The sequence below is a fragment of the Salmo salar genome, chromosome ssa19, assembly GCF_905237065.1.
Source record: "Salmo salar chromosome ssa19, Ssal_v3.1, whole genome shotgun sequence".
Classification (NCBI taxonomy): domain Eukaryota; kingdom Metazoa; phylum Chordata; class Actinopteri; order Salmoniformes; family Salmonidae; genus Salmo; species Salmo salar.
In genome coordinates this window covers 10,641,707-10,664,526 of record NC_059460.1, presented here as the reverse complement: position 1 = coordinate 10,664,526, position 22,820 = coordinate 10,641,707, and the positions used below count along the sequence as shown (strand labels likewise).

Here is a 22,820-nt window from a genome sequence, read left to right as displayed (position 1 = left end):
TTTGGGATGAGTTGGACCGCAGAGTGAAGGAAAAGCAGCCAACAAGTGCTCAGCATATGTGGGAACTCCTTCAATACTGTTGGAAAAGCATTCCTGGTGAAGCTGGTTGAGAGAATGCCAAGAGTGTGCAAAGCTGTCATCGAGGCAAAAGGTGGCTACTTTGAAGAATCTCAAATAAGTCAAATCTATTTTGATTTGTTTAACACTTTTTTGGTTACTACATGATTCCATATGTGTTATTTCGTAATTTTGACTTCTTCACTATTATTCTACAATGTAGAAAATAGAAAAATGAAGAATAACCCTTGAATGAGTAGGTGGGTTCTAACTTTTGACTGGTACTGTATATCTATATCGCAGCACCCCCACCCCCAAACTACTTCCCGCAGCTAGCTGTGCTACTAGGGAAACAATACAATGACTGAATACATAAAGGGTGTGCCATGACATCCAGTGTTGTAGTGGAGGTTATTCACTGTATAGCCCCTAATTTGTCAGAGGGCTTTGGGTATACTTACTTCTTAATCCCCACTGATACCTATCAAAGTGGTGTAGTGGAAGTATATGCCATATCAATTAATAAGGCTGATTGAACAGGTCAGAATGTTTAGCTTAAAATGTTGCTAAATTATTATTATAATTTCTTCACATTTTAGGCGCAGCAATGTACACATGACCGTAGGCCTAGGCTTGAACGTTCCAAAAAGCAATTGCGTGAAACACTGCTCTAAAATGCACACCGCACATGCGAGTGGTTTCAGAAATTTTGAAAGAGGGGGATTTAAAGATGCAACAACTATCATGGGCTACTAATATGACTAGGATAATGCCTTTGGTCGCTAGACAATGAAATAAAGTTGAAAGAAAACCAATAGAACAGGAGAACACATATGAGTACATCTTTATAAAAAATTATTGACTACATGTTTCTATGGTGGGATTTTGGCTATAGGATACTTTGAAGCAAGGTATGACATGCCTCATATGAAGTAAAACGTCTAGGCAGTGGTGAAAAGTACTTAAGTAAAAAATACTTTAAAGTACTACTTAAGTCATTTTGGGGGGTATCTGTACTTTAATTTCCCTGACACCCAAATGTACTCATTACGTTTTGACAGGAAAATGGTCAATTTCACACACTTATCAAGAGAACATCCCTGGTCATCCATACTGCCTTTGATCTGGCAGACTCACTAAACACAAATACTTCGTTTGTAAATTATGTCTATCTGTCAATTTAAAAAATGAGAATAAATTGTGCTGTCTGGTTTGCTTAATATACGGAATTTGAAATGGTTTTAACTTTTACTTTTAATACTTAAGTACATTTAAAACCAAATACTTTTAGACTTTTACTCGAGTAGTATTTTACTGGGTGACTTAGCCCTGCTTAGCTTCAGAAGCAAACCAGCAATGGGATGCAGGGTGGTATGCTGCTGGTAAATATTGTATGTATATTGTAACGCACTGTAAGTCAAATATATCGGACTTTGACGTTTGGAAGAATTTTTTCGGCACTCAAAAGCTGACAGTCCGGTGTGAACTCGGTACCGGTGCCCCCTGTATATAGCCTCGTTGTTGTTATTCTTATTGTGTCACTTTTAATTATGACTTTTTATTTGAGACTACTTGATAAATATTTTCTTCTTCTTGAACTGCACTGTTGGTTAAGGGCTTGTAACTAAGCATTTCAAGGTAAAGTCTACACTTGTTGTATTCTGCGCATGTGACAAATAAAGTTTGATTTGATTAGATTTCTGAACGCTTCGTGTTGCCATGGGAAACATAATTGCTGGAAGAGATAACGCGAGATTCTGCGGCAATCACGTTGCCTGTCTCTTCTCACAAACATGGCGGACTACCGAGAAGCGCCCTTGGCCACTCGGCCAAAAACGTTGGACCCAGCTGAATATTTCAACCTTTCGCTGGACCAGAGACGTGCCGAGGAGGAGAGGGCTGGTTTAAGGGCTCAGCTGAAGAGACAATATCAGATGCAGCTAAACAACCCCCACAGAAAAGAGCTTATTGTAAGTACAGAGTGAGCTAACATGCTAAGGCTAGCTAGCTTGCTAAAGTCAGACCCACAGTTCACCAGTGTAATGCTAACGTTTGGTAGCCAGCAAGCATTCGCTAGTCAGACTGAAAACCCGACCCGACAAGCTAATGTTGTGCCTGCATTCGGCATTTGAGCTATTCAGCAAATGCCGTTTTATGTATATCTACGTAACTAGTTAGCTTGCTAATTTACTAATCCAACAACAGGCAACATCACAGGACGTTTTTGAGAGTAAGCGAGCTAACGTTAGGCAAGCCGTTTTTTTTTTTTTTTTTTATGCCTGGCGTTCGCTACTTTAGTTGATGTGACCTTGATGTTAGAATTTCATAGGCACTTTGCTATTTAAACATTTGGGTTGCATTCAGTATCATGTATTCTTGGGCGACATGACAGTTTGTGCATTGAACCGTTTCTGCCCTGCGTAGTAGTTGACTGCAATAAGACTGGCATCAACTCTCAAAGAATGGCCATCATTATTGACATCAACTTTTATTTGTCACGTGCCGAATACAACTGTTGTAGACCTTACCGAGAAATGCTTACTTACATGCTGTTTATTTTGTGTTTACAGGAAGACCCTGCATTGACACGCTGGGTGTACGCACGCACCAACCCCTACAACCACTTCAGAGCCACCAAGAAGACGTCGCTGCTAGGTGGGCTCTTCGGAGTGGTGCCACTCTTCGTCCTGTACTACGTACTGAAGACTGACAGGGTATGGATGAGATGATACAACCCGTTATCCTGCTCATTCCCTGACATTAGGGGTCTATTCCAAATCCACCCTAGCCTCTATACTAAGGCACTTTATTTAGATATGAAGGGATTGAATAGATTTGAGCAATATGGTGGACATTCCTCCCATCAGAGGGCTTGGTGAAGTTATTGCCATATTGATCATACTGAAATAGTCCTTTGCCTTGGTCTAGGGTTAGGGGTTGATTTGCAACTGTTATGTAGTGTGCTGAAGATTGATCAAACATGTAGATCTGTCTTTAGTTTCTTACAATTTTGGGGCGGAGAAACCTTAAAAATATTGTCAGACAAAGCTTCAAAGCAGATTTGCTCACCATAATGCAAAAATGATCACTTCACCATGTCGATGAGCTAAGATGAATGAACAGAGTGATTTAATACTGTCTCGGAGGTCTCATACATCACTGCTGTATTAGGCTACATTTGCGTCTGTTCATTAGATGACTCGTGGGCACAGTCTGATGGCCCTGTTTGAATGTAGTAGGCCTACCTAACTATAGTCAGGGGAAAGAATATGTGCTGCTCATGTCTAAGTTCATCTTCTACTCTGCAACCATTCTCTGTAGTGTCTGTGACATTTTAGTCTACATGGCACCCCTTCCTTCTTCCTCCATTGTTATTGAGATCCTCTCCCTGAATCTGTGCCGGAATCAGAGAGAGATGTCACAAAGACCTTGGTACTGAGTGTGCCATTGTCACTCTGTGCTGTAATTCCTCAGCTATTTTTCCACTGAGAGGAAGAAAAATGACCCTGTATTTATTCATGAGACATTCATTCATATTCTAAGCAGTGGAGGATGAGTAAGTTGCTTAGGTGATGATGCCATCTCTGTTGCCATGGGGACCTCACTAACCCCCCTCTGTCTCCAGGACAAGAAGGAGGAGCAGATCAAAGCTGGGACCTGCGATCGCAAATTCAAGCTCGCCTACTGAGTTTGCTCATCACGGACCTCCAATGTAAAGTGTTGTAGAGATAATGTCAGTGTGTATCTATTATTGGTAACTGAATAAAACTTCCTTTATTGTTGAAAACAAAATGGGTGTCTGCCTGTCATTACAAACATCGAAGGGCTAAGAATGACATGAGCAGCAAAGTAATGAAAACACGCTAATAAGACTTCCAGGGTATTCATTCATTCATTATCAATGAACTGGTCAAAGAAACGAGCATAGACCAAATGAACCAAGCACTCAATATTACGCTGTGAGTGATAACTAAGGGATAATCAACAAGAGGCTATTCGTTCTAAGGAAAAGGAATGAACGACGTTGACGGTGTGTTCCACAGTGCGATACCGGAGTGACACTAACCTTCCACGTAGTGGCATTATTTTCCAGTTGGAACATCCACTGAAGTAGGTAGCAAGTTTACTAGATGGCTACATTAGTTGTCTTGGTAACCAAACAGACTTGCTAGTTTAGCTAACCAAACCATCAGTCCTAGCTCGCTATTATGAAAATCGAATTCAACAGTCTTCAATTCGACTTCTGCTTTCAAAAGCAGCTCATACATAGAACATGTAAGAATTAACTAGAACCATTGAATTCTACCATGCTGATTTATCCCGCTACTGTGCTTTATAGGGAAATAATGCAAGCTCTAGAATGCCCTTCAAGCCAATCAGAAATGAATATTCAACAATGCCATTGTATAAAATGTATTGAGCCACAGTGTAGTCGTGTTACATTAAATCCTAGATGATTTTCTGGTGATCTAGGGGAAGTAATGACTGTTCTGCCTCTGCTCTGCTGTTTGCTGGGCCTCCAGTTGGGGTCAAAGTGTTTGCGGAGTGGCTGTCAGTAGCTCTTGTCCAGGCTCTGACATGTCTCTAGACCCCACTTAGTTACCGCCATGCTGAACGACTACTCAAACATGAAGGTCTGAGATGAAGGGAGGAAGAGGGATGTTACTTGATGTCCCACCATGTACAGCTGTTCGAGAATTGTGATCACGTCGTGTGTGTTACCATGGACCCCTCGGCCACCCTCTCTGGTTTGAGGGGAGTGGTGCTGTTCTTCTCGAAGCATTCTCCGTCGGGACCGTGAGGGGTCATCATGCTGGAAGCCCTCCTCCTTGGCCTCATAGTGGCTCTTAATCATCCCCATGAACTCACTCATACAGTTCCCTGGAACACAGACAGGGGGTGCTCTGACATAACACAAACACACTACTACATAACACACAAAGAGACCAGTGACAGGGGAAAGTTAGTCACTAGAGGGTCATGCTAGAACGGACAAAGGTGTCAGTAACAGAACTAAAGACAAGCATAAGAAGTAGCTATTTCAGTTATTTTTTCTGAGGGTAAGTGTGTTTATTATACTGTGGTAGTAGGGGGATCTGAAGCTGTGGTCAGCCACACCCCAGCGCGGGGGGAAGATGACAAAATCAGCGATGGTGATTCCTGGACTTGGCCGTCAACACCGTGAAGATGGAAGGATCCTGGTGCAGAGATGGAGGAGAGGAAGGATAAGTTTGTGTGCACGTGCATGCATTTGTGGGAAGATCTCAATTCCATACTCCTGGCATCCTCTCGTCACCTTCTCAAAACCCATTGGAGGAGAAGGTCAGAGGGGAGGGACCTCTGACTTTCTGCTTGTGTGTGAGGTTCTCACCACATGATCGAAGGCCACACAGTTGACTACCATGAAGTTCTCAGGGTTGTAATTGTTCGGTGTGTAGTTCCCATGCCACGCCACCACGTTAAAGGGAGAGAAATCCTACAAACACACACGCAAGAAACAGAATAATAAACAAATGTATAGCAGGGACTGCGGCAGCACCACTTGGTCTACCGCACCTTTGAACTTGAGATGTAGCCTTACCTCAAGCCAATGTTAATTTTAGGCAAGAGGGCCCTTGATATTCAGAATTGAAAAAACAGCCGTAAAAGCTGCATGGAAAAATGAAAAAAATAACTCAGGGGGAGGATAGGGGCTGATTTAAAACACAATGTACCTCTTTTCATTCTCTGCTCTTTTTTTATTTACCCCGTTCTTTGTGATCCTCAGCTCCAGCAGGTATTATGCCGTAATTGGCTTCACAATCAAACTTTCCCAAACTTTCAGCACCCACGGCTCGGAAAGAGGGGGGAGAGGGAGACGGTGTAGAGATATTTCTTCATCTTGATTGTTAAAACCAGAGCAATTTTATATAGCAGTGCTGTTCTGATAATGTCACTGTGAAAGAGACATTCAATGGTAGCTCTAAAATCAATATAATTCATTACAGCTCAAGCTGTCTTCAGGGCTGACCCATGTACCTTGTCATATGTGCGCAAGCACACACACATTCTCACACACATATATTCCGCCTACTCCCATAGACATACACCATAAAACACACACTAGCACACTTGCATACAGTACAAACACACACACACACACACACACACACACACACACACACACACACACACACACACACACACACACACACACACACACACACACACACACACACACACACACACACACACACACACACACAGTCACCATGCACCCAGGGGGTCTGAGGACCCCAAGGCAGGTAATCTCTTGGGCATTACAGTTCCTGTGATAACTCTGGCAGACTCGATTAAAAACGTAGCACAAGAAAACACACACACACACAGACACACACAAAACAAAAACATATTGGCCCAGTCAAGCAAATAATAAGTTAATTTGAGCAATTTCATCTCTCTGCAGGAGGACCAAACAGCAGGATGAGACGCAGCAGAGATGGAACCTGCCCCACCCACTCCACTTCCAATCTGTGTGTGACACACACACATTCCCTGCAGTCTCAGGTTAGGTGGGGGGAAAGAGCAAGCCCCGGCACCTGGTCCGAACCCAGAGAGGGAGACAGAGAGAAAGAGAGGGTTGGATGTAGAGAGGTAGAGAGAGGTTAACGAAAGAAAGAAGGGTCCGGTGTATATACCATGCAAATATTCCCTCTAACACAGGTGTTTCCACAGTTACCTCCCTCACACACATATACACACATCCTTTCGCCCTGTCTCCTTAAAATCCCCTACTGTCAGACAAAATGAGTCGATCCAATTACCTGCTCGACAGGATGCGTTCAGAGCAGGGCGGGAAATCATTCCCCAGTGAAATATGCTGAAATTAGTGCTTAACTCAAGCAAGGTTTTCTCCCCTTCTGAAAGGACAAGGCAGGTATCTGGCGGGAACTCCTGGACGAGCTAACTAATTATTAGTGATTAAGGCTGGTAAGGGAGACGAAACCGAAGCCTGCTGCTGAGAAGAACAGTCAGGCGTTTCACGTTAAATCATTGGGGATGGCAGTTCAATGTTAATGTGCAGCTAACTACTAATAGAACCCAATAGCTGTTCTGTATTCACTCACAGCTAACTGCTAATAGAACCCAATAGCTGTTCTGTATTAACTCACAGCTAACTGCTAATAGAACCCAATAGCTGTTCTGTATTAACTCACAGCTAACAGCTAATAGAACCCAATAGCTGTTCTGTATTAACTCACAGCTAACAGCTAATAGAACCCAATAGCTGTTCTGTATTAACTCACAGCTAACAGCTAATAGAACCCAATAGCGGTCCTGTATTAACTCACAGCTAACAGCTAATAGAACCCAATAGCTGTTCTGTATTAACTCACAGCTAATAGGCCTCACTTTAATAGTCTGTACAACTTTTCTCAGGGCCCGATTCAATCAGATCCACTTTAGCCGACATCCGCATAGCTGATGTTTGCACCGTGTCAAAGGTGAAACTATGTTAGAGCTGTCAAATCCACAAGCAGCTCCAGGTATTATGCCTAAAGCAGACGTTGCCATTGGCTGTCGCATTAAGAGAAATCCCATGCAGCCTTGTTTACAAGTTGTAACACTGGAATGTGAGATGTAATCTACACCTGACTGATGGAAATCCTCATTATTTCTATATAGCCTACACTTTCTTGTTCTGAACTTCTAATACGAGTGGGATGGGCGTGGCTTCATGGCAATGATCACAAGAGCAGCTGCTCACCGATTTGACAGCTCCAACGCAGTTCCACCCCCGTCACCGCCAAAACATCAGCTATGCGGGTGTCGGCTATCGCCCGTTAACGCTTGATCTGATTGAATTTATGCCTCAGTGTTGGGATGGCTAGCTAAACGCTAAAATTAGTGGTGTCCCATGTATACATTATTACAAGCTACTATCATGAATTATAATGCTGTATATTGTAATGTTTGTGCAAGAACATGCGCATATGGACCCAAAGACACACACGTGTGTACTCACGCACAGAGCAGAAACAAACAAGCACGTCCCCACACACACACACACACACACCTGTTGGCTGGAGAAGAGCTTGCCCTGGTACTAGTTGATGACAGTGTAACCTGCCGTCTACCTCGCAGTCCTCATACCACGCCACCGGAGTCAGAGGGTTGACAAGGCATTGACACGTGGAAGGGTGAACGGGTGTCACACACACCTATGGGTCCCAGGTCGGGGAGCTCAAAGTGAGCTCCGTACACCTCCAACACGTAGCCTCTGGTCTCCCCGAACACATCCACACTGAAACGCATTCCTTGCTGCAACACACAGGGAACATGCAGGTGAGGTGATGGACAGGTGAGGAGGACGGGTAAGAGAGTCAGGTGATGAGAGAGAGAAAAAGGTTAGAGGAATCAGGTGAGTCTTGACACAGGTAAAAGGAACAGCTGAGATTGAAAGGTTGAAAGGTGTTGCCGTCTCACCTGGATGACGCAGATCTCGTTGGGTTCCACCATCATCTTCCCAAACTCTGTAGTGATCAGAATCTCCCCCTGCTGGGCCACTGCGAGAGGGAGGAAAGTGGGAGAGTACTTAAGACTGCTTATGTTATATTGTGTTTATGTATACTTCTAAAACCAAAGGCATATTTGACTGACCAATGAGAAAGTCTCCGTCTGAGTTGTTGAAACAACTGAAAAGCAGAGACAACATTATTAAAAACTTGATATTGGGCATAGAGTTGTAAAGATCAACGATGGGCGAGATCAAATTGTGTATGTAGTACTGTATGTATATAATGGTATCATACAATGGAAACACAAACACACACACCTGTAAACCATGGAGGTGTTGCAGGTGAACATGTGGATGCTGATCCCGTTGCGGGACTTGGTGTCTCCTGCTCCACATAGGGTGTGCAGACCCTATGATTGACAGATGGGAGAACCAATCAGACCCAGGAAAGTCGATAGGCTGTACCAGAAACAGCTAATCACTATCATGGAAAGCCAGAGGGTTTAATGGATTTGATGATGCTGAATGGCAGCAATTGCAGCTGACAGTGAGAAAAAACCCCATTTCAAAACCAAATTTCTCTGTTTCTTCCGCCTAATCTCGCTCTCTAATTCTCTCCATTGTCTCATTTCCAAACCCCGTCCATCTCATTTCTCTCTCTCTTTCTCTCTCTCTCTACCTGGTTAGGGTCAGGTTCCACTTCATCCCACTTCTTTGTTATGCTCCCACAGTGCATTGCGGTGTACAGCTTGTGACAGACAAACGGCAGGATACGGTAGAACCAACTGGGAAACAAGGAAATGGAGTTAGGAAAGAGAGAGATAATGTCTGTGTATGTGCATGATTAAGTGTATGAATAAAGTACTGTTTATTACATTTTTACATTTTAGTCATTTAGCAGAAGCTCTTATACAGAGCTATTTTCAGGGGCAATTAGGGTTAAGTGCCTTGCTCAAGGGCACATGGACATATTTTTTTCACCTAGTTGACTCGGGGATTCAAACTAGCGACCTTTCGGTTACTGGCAGGGTTGGGGAGTAACTGATCACATGTACAAAAAAAACTATAAATGTAATCAGTTAAGTTACTAGCAAACATTTTGTAATTAGATTATTGGATAACATTATGATATCTTTCTGTTTTTCCAATGGCATTCAATTCAGGATTAAAAAAAGGCACAAGTTTAAATTTGTTCATAGACCACTATGATGACAAACCAAATGCCTTTGCTGGATTGTTTTTTTGTCTTATTCTAATGCCTTTTAAGAGGAAAGTAATCAAAAAGTAACTGAAAGTAATCAGATTACGTTACTGAGTTTGGGTAATCCAAAAGTTACGTTACTGATTACAATTTTGGACAGGTAACTAGTAACTGTAACGGATTACATTTAGAAAGTAAACTACCCAACCCTGGTTACTAGCCCAACACTCTTACCTGCTAGGCTACCTGCTGCCCTATACCTGGTGTTAACATGTGCCCTTTGTCCACGTTCTGATTGTGCCAACATTTTTAGACAATATCGATGATTAAAAGACACAATGTGATCTGATTGTCCTGACCACCTCCAGAGGTAGCCAGGCACGCATTGTGTCTGGATATCAATCAGGTATAAACAGATCTGGATAATCAAACTATTTAAATCCTCATTATACTGGCCTCTAAAATCATTGACAGTACCATTGACTTATGGCATCAATAATTGTCTTAAAATAAATACATTCCGAATATCTGTTAAATAATTTGCATACAAGGAGGCACCAGCTAATATGGTCTCATGCTGACACAGTGGATGGATGAGACATATTTTAATACAATGTGTAGACATGACAAACCTTGATCAGATAGGCTGTATCAAAAGACCAATTAGTAGCTAAAGACCAGAATTGGGCTGCCTGTGTAAACGCAGCCATAGTAATTAGATCTTATTGATCAGATCATGAAACTCACATATTAGCCCCAAGACTTCTGTGTAGGCCTGTGTATTACTCCATTATTTATTAAATCTGAGCGATGAAGGAGAAGTTTCTGTCAATCACTATGATATACCTCCTCTTATTGGTTGGCCGTGGGCAGGTGAAAGTGTAGCCGGAGAGTTGTTCAGCGTAGAGACCGTAGGGACACACCTGAGGGTTGTTCTGCTGAGACAACAAAGCTGGGTTTAACTTCCTATAAGGGAGTAACGTACACTGGTGTACCGGACACCCCCGCAGCCCCCTGCTTATGAGCTCTAGGGGCCCATGCGCCTGTCATCATTGTCTATTATTTTTGTTATTTAATAAATTATTTTGACAGTAACCCCTCCTAAAAGTAATTCATAAACCTTTTTACTTCCACAGGAAGCTAAGTATTTGTTTCTTGGGGTGCAACTTTCACTGGGGACAGTGAAATGCCTCAGAGCGGTTGGGTATGCTATTTTCCGGTTTTAGACGGCTGAGTTTAGAACCACATGGACATCACAGAGCATGTGGACAGGCTAGCTGTGTGAAGGGAAAGCTTCTGAAATGCTGATGTATAGGACCAGCACGGGAGAGATGAACAGAGGCAGCTGCTGTCTGTGTTTGTTGCGCCTTTTCTCTGAGACGTAAAAGCAAGCAGGGCAGAAAATGGCTACCTTTTAGTTGACTGATCTAGCTGGCAAGTTAACTGCTGTTTGATATAAAAATAATGTATTTATTCCCAGCGCTGAGCTAGTATTGTAACTGACATGTTACGTTAGCTAATGTTTCATCGCCTCTCCACTGAAGTGAATGAACTTCTAGCTGCTAGTTTAGTTAGCTAGCTAGTAGCTACCACAGCCAGTTCAGCTCTAGCTAGCCTCTAGCTATCTGTCAGGTAGCAGTATCTAACAGCTCTTGTGTGTATGGAAATGTTTTGTAGCCTTTGTTTTGTCCTGTTTCAACAGAAGTAAATGTGATGATGTACCATTGTACCATTAGTTGGCTAACTGTAACTAGCTAGCTAGCTCACTAACGTTAGCTATTATTTTTGCTTCAATCACACTAGACCTGAATCAAACAATGAAACCAGCAGCCAAACGATTGAAGACTGATATTCTGACCTTTTTTCTGCGCAATGCGAGTTTTTATTAGTCAGTATAGCAATGTAACGTTGTTGATCTGTCAGTTTCACTAGCTAATGTCCTACTTTTCACACTGACATGGTATAAACAGCTCTACGGGCTTCACTGTCATGGTGCACAGTCAATACACAACACTGTGCTCATCATGTCTTAGCATTATCAAATGGTGACAGATTTCCCTGCAGGGTCAGACAGACAGGGAAGACCAGTCCATGGCACTCAGGTGAATTTTGCAGTATATTATAACAATCAGTGAATGGATACAAAGTTCCATCTTGAGTTGATTGGTAGGCTACAGTCTGGGATCTTGGAATAATGGTCATTTCAATTATTGAACCATTGATTATATTCTTGGATAATATAATTTATAAATGTACACCAAAGTAATTCTTTGTCACGCCTCATCTGAGCATCAGGGTCAGGCAGCCAGATAACCTTTGCAGACACAACACTTTATTCTCTCTGTACAGCAAACACAGGACAAGTAAGAAGCTTCAAAGATTGAAACTATTTTAAGGCAGTCTGACAAACCTCTAAAGTTGATTTCCAAACTGAATCAAGGGTTGATAGTCAAGGGTTGATAGAGGCTTTCCCCAATGACACAAAACATGTCAAACGAAAACGTGAGGAAGACCTGGGAGGCGCTATTGACGATAATGAATGGATACAGATATTTTAGAATGTCCAGTCATTTTCATATAATCTGACATAAATTACTGCAGTTTAAGACCATCCATAGAGCGTTCTATATGCCAGTGAAACTGATTATCATGCACTCAGAAATACAATTCTTCTGCTGGAGGTGGAAAACACAAAAGGGGACATATTTGCATATGTTATGGTCTTGTGAAGGCTGTCTGAATTCTGGCAAAGAGTATGTTATTTTATCTCAGCATGTCTACAGATTCTTCCTTCTCCTTAATTTTGTTTGCTTGGAAATGTTGATACTGGAGACTGTTCTCAGAAGAAACTGTGTAACCTAGCATTTATAGCGGCTAAGAAATGCAGGTTGGTTATCCTCCCACAATGGATGGCAGAAATGTCAAGTTATGTATCACTAGATTTGATTTATTATAAGATTAAGGGTATACTGTGCAACTTTCATAAAGTCTGGATGCCTTATATGGAATACTGTTTGACAAAAGGAGTCTCTATTGAAAACATGTCTACATCAGGGAGGATACCTATTTAGGCAATCCCTAGCTGCTGGGATGCTCAGTCCTGGCCAGGGGGTCTGCCATACTTGTCACGGATCCCTCTGGAACTTTCATTACTCACACCTGTCTCCTATTCCCACTGATTTTACTTGAATAAGTGTGCCCTTTGGGTTCCATTGGGCTGTCGATTATTGTTACTATGTCCATTGGTGCATGTGAGTACCTGCGCTGTGTGTTTTTGGCTTTCGTGCCATTGTGGATTGCGCAGATGATTACGGTCTCGTCCCGTGTGTTAATCATTGTGCCAAAAACACCAGTCTCAAGATCAACAGTGAAGAGGTGACTCTGGGATGCTGACCTTCTAGGCAGAGTTCCTCTGTCTAGTGTCTGTGTTCTTTGCCCATCTTAATCTTTTCTTTTTATTGGCCAGTCTGAGATATGGCTTTTCTTTGCAACTCTTCCTAGAAGGCCAGCATCCTGGAGTCGCCTCTTCACTGTTGACGTTGAGACTGGTGTTTTGCTAGTACTATTTAATGAAGCTGCCAGTTAAGGACTTGTGAGGCGTCTGTTTCTCAAACTAGACACTAATGTACTTGACCTCTTGCTCAGTTGTGCACTGGGGCCTCCCACCCCTCTTTCTATTCTGGTTAGAGCCAGTTTACGCTGTTCTGTGAAGGTAGTAGTACACAGCGTTGTATGAGATGTTCAGTTTCTTGGCAATTTCTCACATGGAATAGCCTTCATTTCTCAGAACAAGAATAGACTGACGAGTTTCAAAATAAAGTTCTTTGTTTCTGGCCATTTTGAGCCTGTAATCGAACCCACAAATGCTGATGCTCCAGATACTCAACTAGTCTAAAGAAGGCCAGTTTTATTGCTTCTTTAATCAGAACAACAGTTTTCAGCTGTGCCAACATAATTGCAAAGGGTTTTCTAATGATCAATTAGCCTGATAAACTTGGATTAGCTAACACAACGTGCCATTGGAACACAGAAGTGATGGTTACTAATAACGGGCCTATGTAGACATTCCCTTAAAAATCTGCCGTTTCCAGCTACAATAGTAATTTACAACATTGACAATGTCTACACTGTATTTCTGATTAATTTGATGTTATTTTAATGGACGAAAAATTGCCTTTTCTTTCAAAAACAAGGACATTTCTAAGTGACCCCAAACTTTTGAACTGTAGTGTATTTAATAATGATCTCTTACCTAGCTTGATGACTGTGGACATTTTTGCTTACTTTTTGTTCTAGAGACAGCTAGAAGGGCCATGGGTCATATTAGATTGTGTATAAATGCAGGAAATTAGCTTTAGATGCCCCCCCCCCCAAAAAAAAATTTAAAATACAGACCACTGCCAAGTTATGTCCCCCACACTTCTAAACCCCAAGTTGCGACCCTGTATAGACCTACTTTGTAAGTGGCTTTCTGGCTGACGCATTGGATTTGTTCTTATTTTTGGGGGGGTAGGGTAACTCCGACCTTGCGGAGGTCCAGAGAAACTGCCTTATGCCGGTGGTAAAGTGGGTGTAAAGGGGTGTTGCTGGATAACAAGTAAGGGGTATAGACTGGTTAGCTGATGTCACAAAAACAATGCCCGCACTTCAAAGGGACAGAAGTCTGTGTGTTGTTGTGATTCTGGATGGCCAGATAGATAGCAACAATGTCAAGAAACTACCATGTGTTGAATCGTAAGTGGCTCATTTCAGCTTGTTATTGAGGTGTTTGACTGATGTCTTGTGGTAATATGGCCCAAAAATCTCAAGCTCATCAACAACTGTAACAATGTATATATTTGAGAGACAACTAATGCTCATTGTGCAAATGTGTGTATATTTTCAATAAACATTGGAGTCTAAATATAGTTTACATGTTGTCAACAATCTAAGCCAACCCCATCTGTTTTGCCCCATAGTTGTGCAAGAGTCGTTTTGTTGCTAAGCAACCAACCATCTATGGAATGTTACCTGACCTTCATGTAAGGCTCCTGGACAGCAAGGGTCTTCAGATGAGAACTCATTCCCAAACCCACTCAGGTACTGGAAGAGAGCAACATATTATGGGACAGACGGTTGGCTGGACAGTGATAGGCCTAGTCTTTAAAACAGACATATTGGGTGATATTGTGACATTATACCTGTGTTTTTGCTTTTGGTTTAACATTGATAAGAACTTTGATTGGCGTCAATGTTGAGTCGTGCTACTTGTGTCATCTGTTTGCATACTTGTCACACAATGCAAACATACATGACTACTCTGATAGGCATGCAACTCCACAGGACGAGCCCTCTTACTCTCTTTCTCTGCTACACTAGGAACGTGGGGTCTGCAAAAGCGCACGGGTCTGTTTCCAATAATGCGTGCGCACACGTAAATCTACATTTCTTGCGGAGTAGGCTACTTTACTTTGTGGGGAGAAGAATGTCTAAAGTCTCAATAAACAATGCAGTGGTAATATAATAGATTATATAAATGTCAACTGACGTTAACTGATAAAAGACACACACTACCACTGTGTTTAGACTACAGAACTCTGCGTTCCACAAGCAACTTGGGCTCAACATCTGAGCATCTGCTGAATCCAGCTCAATGATTGGGCAGAAGGAAACGCCCCTTCAGCGCACCACTTGACAGCGAAAGTCGGCTACAGACGTACAGCCTACACACAGTTAAGTCTTACATATTGTAAGATTTCTGACATTTGTTGGTGCGATTGATAGCTCCATCACCCATAAAGTAAAACGTTCAAATGACAGAAGAATAACAATTATTATCTTTACTATATGTAAAATATAATATAATGAAGAAAACAATGAATGAAAAATAAAAGTCATTCTCCGCAATAATATATAACCTGAACATTGCTTAATCATAAATGGAGGTAATATTTACTGAAGTTATGCCTCCTTACCTTGAGCCCAACCATTGTGCTTACTTAGGAAACTGTCCAACTGAAGCAAATACGTTTTCAATGTCCAACACCCTTGTTAAAACTTAAGTATCTATCTCCAAACGTAACTAGGTTAGCTCCCTAACCTATCGGCCACACAACCCCCACGTCCCGTGATAGAGTGAAGAAGAAAGGAGGGATGGATTTATGCTCTTTCTCAATATGGCATCAATTAGGACCAGACTCGGTCCGTGACGTATATTGGGGGTTCTCTCTGAGAGAAGGGTTAGATATCCAAAGAAAAAAACTGAGAAATTGGTGGAGAGACTGAGGTCGGGTTGCTTAAAAGTGTGCAAACAAGGACCAAAGTCATAGCCAATGCAAATACAACCAACCCCAAGCCACCTTTTAAATACATCATGGGTCCAATGGACATGATACGTTTCAAGGCTTCCTGTGTTCCAACCACATTGACGGTTATGGATGCACCTCGCTGATGGCGATGAACATAGAAATAGAATCCATATCTATGGTGATGCACACCAGCGCACTGAAACCAACGAGATGATGACCCCCGTAGGCCTACTTCACTAGCTGGCGATGTTGGAAAGTACAATAGTGGCAATATCGTCAGGCCTGTTGAGCATGTGGTATATCAGCCTTGGTATAGGCCTATGAATCATTCAACTTGGTATAGCCTAATAATCAGGCGTACAGGCCTATACAATTGTGGATCAAATCGAAATGTACAAGCAATCTGTGGGATAGAGATTTGGAAATGATTGATTATTGATTATTATCTGCTTGATAGCCTATGCACCTGCCTGCCTACACACTGGGCAAAAAACTGGATGAATCAACGTTGTTTCCATGTTATTTAAACTAAATGAAATGTGATGACGTTGAATCAACGTGGAAAAGGGATTGGATTTGCAAAAGGTAATCAACAAAGGGAATTTATACTTTTTTTGAACCTACAGTAAATCCAATGACATGGTGACATGTTGTGTTGATTTCACGTTGAATTCACTTTAGCTGACAACTCAACCAAATGTAAATCAAAACTAGACATTGAAATGACATCTGTGCCCAGTGGGTAGGCCGAGTCTAGGCCTATTTGTTTATTCAGAGTACATTGGATATTACATGTAAAAATGCAATCGAATTGTGATTTGAACAACATACAATATACATAACAAAATACGAAAAATATATACATTATTCAAAATGTATTCAGTTAATTTTGTCAAAAGGAGAGGACCAAATCTCCCAGCAGTATCAAAAAGAATCATTTTCCCTTTCTCATTCTTACTCCCAATCCACTCTCCTGTCTATTTCTTTTCTTTTTGGGAGGTGTCGGACTAGGGTAAACGATGGCAATTCTCATAGCGAGGCGCAAATAAACTCTGTGCGGCAGAAGTAACTGTTCTCCAGCGAGGCGTGCAGTTGCCGCGCGCGCCCCGCTGCGAAGCAGTTAGGGTGCCGCGTCTCAGACGAGAAAGCCCAATTGCGGAAAATATCGCGACCCAGTCTGCGGAAATTGATCTCCTCCTTGGATGGAAAAAAGTGATTTTAATTTCGCCTCCGAGTTTGATGATAGAATTCTAGAGTATTTGTCACCTCTCCAGGTAGGCCTGTGTGTTTTAAGAGGGGCTGAACGAGTGAAGAATGGAGGAAAGTAGCCTATTCCATCCAGATGGTTGTATCTATGCATGAGTGAGTGGGTAGTAAATGGTTTGTTATTAGAGGCCTGCTGGACTCAATGTCTTGATGGGAAAAGGCATCCATATTTTAGCTCACCTGATACAAACCCAATCCACCCAACCAGCACGAGGCCTTCACACAGTGAGTCAGATTAAATGGACCAGTCTGCATTTTGACACGGTTGAAACATAGAGAAATATTTAATGACAAATATTTCTTGTTGTCTGTCACTTGTCTGAAATATGGCCTAAAAAATACAAAACTTGAACACAACAAAACAATTGTCTTGAGAGAAGGCCTTGGCATAGGCAATACCAAAGACTGAATATCTCCTTTCCCTCCTTTTCTCCTCTCCACTTCTCTCTCTCAACCTCTCCGAGTTGAGTCTCTCCTGCATTCTACACCACTAATGCTATGCAAATGTTTTAATATAAAGATAAAGACTGTTGCCATGCGTTACGCTCTCCTGGTTCATGCCCTCAGGTTTCCACGACGATAGTTCTAACACAAGAGCAATATTCCGGAGACATTAAACGGTGCCCTCTCTGACACACACACAAACACACATACACACTCTCTACACATGCCTTTTAGCACCCGCTCCCAGTTTCTTACACATCACAGTGTCACAGAATAGAAAATTACACTCTCCACCCACAGAGAAAATTGCTTTGGAATTGCTTGGTTATAAAGATGTGCTTTAAGAGGTAGAGAAAAAAGATAAGTAATACAAAAAAAACACAGCACACAAACATAATTACTTTAGCGCTCTGTGGACAATTCGTACTGCTGGTTAATCAGTGGATTTACCAATTATATATCAGAAGATATTTGTGGAGTGTGAATGTGTTGTTGTTGTGTGTGTGTGTGTGTGTGTGTGTGTGTGTGTGTGTGTGTGTGTGTGTGTGTGTGTGTGTGTGTGTGTGTGTGTGTGTGTGTGTGTGTGTGTGTGTGTGTGTGTGTGTGTGTGTGTGTGTGTGTGTGTGTGTGTGTGTGTGTGTGTGGGGGGAAGCATATGTGTGAACGAGAGAGCAAGAGAAAAGAGGAAATGTTGAATTACTCATGAATACATTACTTATCCTTCTCGCCAAGCTAAGCAGAAATGCAATCATCGCTGCTTAGAGGACTGTCTGGAAGGCTTCAGCTGATGGTCCCCTCATGAGGGCAAAGGTCAATCAGGGGTCACACTAGATTAAAGGTCAAAGGTCAAAGCTCTTCCTGAGTGATGAAAACAGTAGAGGAAGGAGCCTGGTGTCGCCTTAGTCTTGACGAGTCAAGCAGAGGAACTGGAGAAGAGGAAGGTAGAAGATGAGATGGAAGAAAGGAACTGAAAGAGAAGGTAAAGGGTATCATCAACTGATGGAGATAGAGATGTAAAGAGATAATGATTTCCCTGATCATCGTTTTGGCACTAAGTCTCCTACAAATGAACTATGATCAGACTTTAAAGGACAGTTAGGGAGGAAGGAAAGCCACAACAAACAACATACAGAGAGAAGTAGAACAGCGGAACAGGCATTAACAGAGGACACTTGAATGGAATGTTCAGTCCTGTCTCTCTCTATCTCTCTGTCTATCAGTGAGTCTGTTAAATCCCACCTTTCTTGACCCCTGGGCGACTCCCACAGGGACAGAGAGTGTGCAGTTATGACTTCCTTACTGTGGGGGGGACTGTGTGTATGTGTGTGTGTGTGTGTGTGTGTGTGTGTGTGTGTGTGTGTGTGTGTGTGTGTGTGTATGTATCTCCCTCTCTGTGTGTGTGTGTGTGTGTGTGTGTGTGTGTGTGTGTGTGTGTGTGTGTGTGTGTGTGTGTGTGTGTGTGTGTGTGTGTGTGTGTGTGTGTGTGGGTGTATGTATCTCCCTCTGTGTGTGTGTGTGTGTGTGTGTGTGTGTGTGTGTGTGTGTGTGTGTGTGTGTGTGTGTGTGTGTGTGTGTGTGTGTGTGTGTGTGTGTGTGTGTGAGAGAGAGTGTGTGTGTGCGTGCGTGCATCTGTGTGTGCATTTCTTACTTCCTAACCGCGGGGTGTGTATGGGGCCAGGCGATGGGAGAGGAATAAATCCCAATAGAGATTGCAGGGCTACGCTGCCTCCCACTGGGCACCACCACACCTGCAGGCCGGGATCCAAGAGCTGTTCTCCCACTAAATGGTTCAGAGGGGCTGCAGAGCCGACCGAACCACCACCCCACACACTGGGGCTGCCTACGACCTAATGATGATGCTACAGACACACACACACACACACACTTTGATACACACACAGATATACTCACACACAACACACAAGCACACCCAAACCCACAGAAAATGACAGTCTCCTCAAGTCTTCATCCCACTTCATGCCACTCAAACCTCTGACACAAACAATACCAATACACTGCACTCTCTCTCTCTCACACACACCCAAAAAGTTTTGCACACACACAAACACACAATTCCCTCTGACAGCCATGCACCCCTTACCACTCTATTCTCCATCAAAATGTAACAATATGATAACTGTCGAATGCTGAAAAGGAAGATGGGGAACGGGTGAAGAGAGAAATAGAAGAGAAGAGTAATAGAATGACTGGCATCATGCCACATCGCTGGGCACAGCGTCTGACCACCCTCCACACACACACAGCCCAGACTGTGTCTTTACGTGTCCCACCCACTCCGGCCATTTGAGGCGGCCCGGGGAGCTAATTCCATCTGAGATGAAGTGTCTGACAAGCCGCTGGGTAGCTGCCGTGATCAGGATCCAAATCCAGCAACACTGAATGCCCCTCAGGAGGACATTGCGGCTCTACATGCCTCATTACCAGCTCACAAGGCTCACAAGGCTCACTGTGGCGGCCATTTTGTGCCAACCGCAGAGTGTCTGCTACCCAGTTTCCCTCTGGAGGGTAATAAGATGCCTGAGGTTACTGAAGTAAATACAGACATGTAAGAGTGATCCACTTAAATGTTTCCAACTTTGTCTCGTTTATCATAATGGCAGCTTCAAAGACATCCTAGAACTATAGGTGATGATTTGATTCATGCTGCTACTAGGCCTCGTACTGTTGGACATCAAGTCTCTTCAACATCAAGTTCACTCATCTGCCTGATATGCTACCAACCTCAGCCACAAGGTGCTAAAATCACCCAATTCAATCAGGTTCTGAGGGCCTTGAACCCATGGCCGCACAGGAACACATCAAAATACCTGGGGCCCTTGTGCCCATGCAGCTCCAGCTACAAATCTGTCCCACCTCCAAAGCCCTCCAAACATCTTCAGTCTGGCCTCAATGAGTTAAAGTAGAGGTTTTGTTTGGCCCTGGCCTCAGCCATGGAAAGCGCACAAACGTCTGAGGCTTTAGGTCAAGCATCAGTGGAAATCGCAGCAGTGGAAATGGCCCATTATTACCGAGTCTGACCACCTTGTTTACATCACACACTCTGCTCAATCCAGATCCAAAAGAACCTCAAACGTTTTATCTTTTGGCATCTGCAGTGCCAACTCTGAGAGACCGTTTAACTTGAATCAAAGCAGCTGAATACTGGGATAAATCTTCAAGGGTTTAGGCCAATTAACACATCTCCAAAATAGCCTATCAACTGATTAGCCATTTTCTTATAAATGCATTTTTATCACATTATAATGCAGTTTATCCTATCACACCGATTGTTTCTATAATTTACATAAAACTCAGACAAGGTCAGATACCAGCGAGGTCCTTAATTTTTCCTAATCAACCATCATTTGCATCACGCCATCCACCACATTATTGCTGCTAACTGAATAAATGGACTTCTTCAGACTTGAGTGGGACAGGTACATTTTGATAAGCTCACAAGATAATTCATTTGCATACATTACTTTGATTATCTCATAAAGGGGAGAGGTGATTCTTCTGCACAATTTTTTGGGACTCTATTAACTGAACGGCTGCAATCAATAAAAGGGCAAATGTATCTATCTCGTGGGCAAATGTATCTATCTCGTGTTCATTTACAATTCCTTGGAATCGGGAAGGGCCCTGGGTAGACCTGGGTAGACCTGGTGCTCCCTGGGCTTCTCAAAACAGTACCTCATAAATAGGCGACCACACATATCGCTGTAGATATGCTTGATGACCACAAAGTGTATTTTTTATTGTCATCATATTCTGTGATATTGGAGAATGGTTGGTTGCAACATATTTCATGAACTTAACGTTGTATATGCATGGGCCAAAACACATTTGTAACATAAAGGCCAGCATGCATGGGCACTTCTGCTAACAGGCATTTCTTAAGCAGAGTGATGGGCCCTGAGTTTATTTTTACTTAATCATTGAGGAGAATGAAGCCTAATCTTGGGGTTGAAATATTTAAGTCATTAATTATTTTCCTTACATAAGGGACTAATTATCCAGTCAGTTGAGTGAAATTAGAGCCCTTTGTTTTTTATCAGAGCACATTATGGTTGGAAATTACTGATGATGCCTGCATGTGCCGACGACTTTGTTGTTCCGATCATCGCCTGTCATTCTGAACCTCTCGCTAACAAAGTCATTAAATTGACTCCCTCGCGCTTTCATTATGCGGGGCTGTTAATAACCGCTAATTAACGTTGCTTACATGCGCCTTTAAAAGCCCCATCCGTATCTCTCTCTCTCTCTCTCTTTCTCTCCTCCTGCTAGCCTTCCCAGACAGAGCAGCATCCACTTATTTAACAGCGAAAGAATGAAGACAAGACACCGGCAGCGGGGCCTCATGCGGGTGGATAACCTCACGGGCTCATATTCGTGTTCCATATTCTGTCAGATTCTGTCTGAACACAGGCTTTAACAACGTGTCACTATGACTGCGTTTACACAGCCATCCCAATTCTGATCTTTTGTTTTACTAATTGGTCTTTTGACCAATCAGATCAGCTCTGAAAGATATCTGATGTGATTGGTCAAAAGACAGATTAGTAGAACAAATATCAGAATTAGGCTGCCTGTGTAAACCCAGGGTCTTTGATATACGGTACCTTGGGACGTCCATACCCCCCATTGAAGGTGACATTTAATAGGGATAAAGTAAGAGTAAGTATTTAGCTAGGCAAATCAGTTAATAACACATTTTTATTCACATTGATGGCCTAGGTTAACTGCTTAGTTAAAGGTGCAGAACAACTGATTTTTACCTTTTCAGCTCGGGGATTCGATCAAGCAACCTTCCGGATACTAGTCCAACGCTCTAACCACTAGGCTACCTGCCGCCCCAGGATTAGGTAAGGGTTATGGTTAGTTCAGTCAACGCAGAGAGAGAAAGAGAGAGATGTTGGTTGGTTACAATGGTGCCTGACCTGATAGACCTGAAATCTGTGTTGACCACCAAATATCTATGTAAAACTCGGGCCTAGTAGCATATGCCAGATATTCACAGTGCATATAATGAACATGAGACTTGCATCGGAGACATTCTACAACCCTG

The 22,820-nt window shown here is 42.7% G+C and overlaps 1 protein-coding gene and 1 pseudogene across 1 annotated transcript; one reads left to right on the top strand and one right to left on the bottom strand.

Moving 5' to 3' along the window:
- Positions 1-1,788: 1,788 nt before the first annotated feature.
- On the top strand, positions 1,789-3,849 carry LOC106578447 (NADH dehydrogenase [ubiquinone] 1 beta subcomplex subunit 4). The gene is made up of 3 exons (XM_014157248.2): positions 1,789-2,027; positions 2,628-2,771; positions 3,683-3,849. The coding sequence occupies exons 1-3, from the start codon at positions 1,851-1,853 to the stop codon at positions 3,743-3,745; spliced, it is 384 nt and encodes a 127-aa protein (XP_014012723.1). The 5' UTR covers positions 1,789-1,850; the 3' UTR covers positions 3,746-3,849.
- A 160-nt stretch (positions 3,850-4,009) lies between these two features.
- LOC106578462 (homogentisate 1,2-dioxygenase-like) lies at positions 4,010-15,839 on the bottom strand (annotated as a pseudogene).
- Between the last annotated feature and the right edge of the window lie 6,981 nt (positions 15,840-22,820).